Here is a 2470-nt window from a genome sequence, read left to right as displayed (position 1 = left end):
AGATTTTCCAAATCATTGTGTCTATGCAGGAAGGACCTTCATCAAATATCAAAGCACAGGATACATTTTCTGATTTGAAATTCTATATTTGGTAACATATTAAAGAGTTGTTTACTTTTAAATGATACAACTTTTAGAACAAATATTTGCTTTAATCCTTACTTGATCCTTGTGCTAATGGTCACTCCCTTATTACAGACGGGGAAATGGAAGTACACATGAGAAAGCCAAGATCCTCACGTTCCTGTTAGAACATGGATTGGGGCCAGAGTTAGACAGGTCAGCCTCACATCTCAGGGTTTTGAGGCCCAGGGAGGATGTGTGAAGATGGCTTTTTTAGAGGAAGGTGGCACAGAGAAAGAGTTAAGCGCTCTCTGATGATGTCTGTTTGACTTCTTAGATACAAAATATGACTGTCCAAACCGTTCAGAACTGTTTGGTGTCTTGGTCTCCTAAGTAAAAGACTAAAAAGATTTAGACTCTTGCTGAAGAAGAACTTAAGTAGCTGGTGTTTCATGTTTTTTTGCTGTGATATTTTTTTCTTTTTTCACTTTTGGCTTCAGTGTTCAGAAGATGACTTGAAAATGGTATTTACTCAATTTGGAACTGTACTAGAAGTGAACATTCCAAGAAAGCCAGGTACAAGTACACCTTCATTTTACGTGTACTAGTTTAAGGCTGTTTAACCCATGTTTTTTTCTGTATTGCCATGAATTAGAGATGCTGCATTCATGTCATGCTCTTCATAAGCCCTAGATAGTATAGTATTTAGCAAGTGTCTGCACTGCTTGAAAAATAGCTCAAATAATAGTGCTGTTCCTTTAATGGTATTTTTAAGTAGGACACAGTTTTAGAAGACTAGTTACTGTTGGTACTTTCTTCAAACCTCAATCAGCATTCACTCAATAAGAGAATACTGTATAATGTGTCAAACCTATGGCATAGGTGTTGTTTTAAGACCAAACATAATGTATGAATTACTTTTTTCTAAATTAAAACTTTCGTATTAATTGCATTGTTGACATTTTGTGATAAATAAGTGGGTTTTGGGTTGCAGTTTGTGTACTTAGTCTCTAAAAGGCTTGCCATCACTGGTGTATAAGGTATTGCTTTGGAGAGGAGGCCTCATGACTGCTGGCAGGATTTGGGCTGTTTTGCCAGCCTGAGTTGCTGTAATGTTCGTTGTATGCTCTGTTGGCTCCCCCTTGCTGTCTCTAACATCTTTGTATATTTATAAACAGATGGAAAGATGCGTGGTTTTGCTTTTGTTCAGTTCAAAAATCTCTTAGAAGCAGGAAGAGCTCTCAAAGACATGAACATGAAAGACATAAAAGGTGAGTGTTCTATTCCCATACCATTGGCCCAAATATTTCTGGTGTTCAAATTAATTAGCACAGTAACCTATTTTTTACGTTTCCGAAAGGTATTTGTACTGTGGAGAGTTCACTGCTAATATATAAGCATTTAGAAATACAGTGATACATCATTCATTCGTGTGCAAACTTGCAATTCAGTTACAGCCAGAATTGTGAAAGGAATTCTATCACCAAAGTTGTGGAAAAATTGAGTTCGTGAACTGAAGTACGACTGTATTTCTAGTTCTTGATTTTAAGAACCCAGACCAAGGTTCTTTTATTTGATGAGAGTATCTTATTTTTACTTTATAAAAAATATTATTATTATTACTATTATTTATTTATTTATTTTAGTTTAGTAGTGGGGATTGTATCCAGGGCCTTGCACTGAGCTACCCCTTCAGCCCTTTTCATTCTTTGAGATAGGAGTCTAGCTAAGTTGCTACCTTGCTTAGACTGTGTGTCTTACTTTTCTCTCATTGCTAAGACAAAGAGTTAAAGAGAAAAAGGTTTATTTAGCTCACAGTTTGTAGGTTTCAGTCTGTAGTCTGCTGGCTCCAGTGCAGGGTGCTACAGCAAATAGGGATCAAAGTAGAGAATAGTTCATGATGGGCAGAAGGTAACAAAGCAACAAGGAGCAAGACAAGCCTCTTTCAGCTCCTCATATTGTATCTAGGGTCCTAGGATTAGGGCAGGATTCAACCAGTAGTGGAGTAATTTAGTAATCACCCACCCTCAGTCCTAGCATTGCCCGTTGCTCCTTCACACACTCTAGATTCAGCCTCCTCTGTAAAAGCCCCAGTTATGACTGTATGAGGCTTTGTGCAAGACAACTAAACAGAAGCCATAGCCCTGGGCATGAACTTGTCTTCCTATATTAGCCTCCCAGAGTGCTGGGACTATAGGTGTGTACCACCATGCTCAGCTTAACCTTATAACAAATGTCCTAGAAATAGCCACTGATAGATGGAGGTTGGCATCCCAGTTTTTCTTGATTGTGATACCTCCATAATGTCAATGGGCTGTTAATAAACTGTCTAGGAATATTCTTGGTATTGACTATCAGATAACATGTCTAAAGAATGGATTAGCTTAGAGACTTCCTGACCCCCCCC

At 38.1% G+C, this 2470-nt stretch overlaps 1 protein-coding gene across 1 annotated transcript in view; it reads left to right on the top strand.

Annotated features, from left to right (window-relative positions):
* The window catches only part of Rbm28 (RNA binding motif protein 28), a 67097-nt gene that overhangs the window by 6142 nt on the left and 58485 nt on the right, over nucleotides 1-2470 (top strand). The window contains exons 3-4 of the mRNA XM_023702870.1: nucleotides 458-639; nucleotides 1242-1334. Coding sequence (XP_023558638.1) covers nucleotides 458-639; nucleotides 1242-1334 — 275 coding nt within the window. The remainder of the gene's footprint in view (nucleotides 1-457; nucleotides 640-1241; nucleotides 1335-2470) is intronic.

The sequence above is a fragment of the Octodon degus genome, unplaced genomic scaffold, assembly GCF_000260255.1.
Source record: "Octodon degus isolate 3935 unplaced genomic scaffold, OctDeg1.0 scaffold00160, whole genome shotgun sequence".
In the NCBI taxonomy this organism is placed as follows: Eukaryota; Metazoa; Chordata; class Mammalia; order Rodentia; family Octodontidae; genus Octodon; species Octodon degus.
The sequence above is the reverse complement of the archived record's forward strand: the minus strand, read 5'-3'. Positions and strand labels throughout refer to the sequence as shown.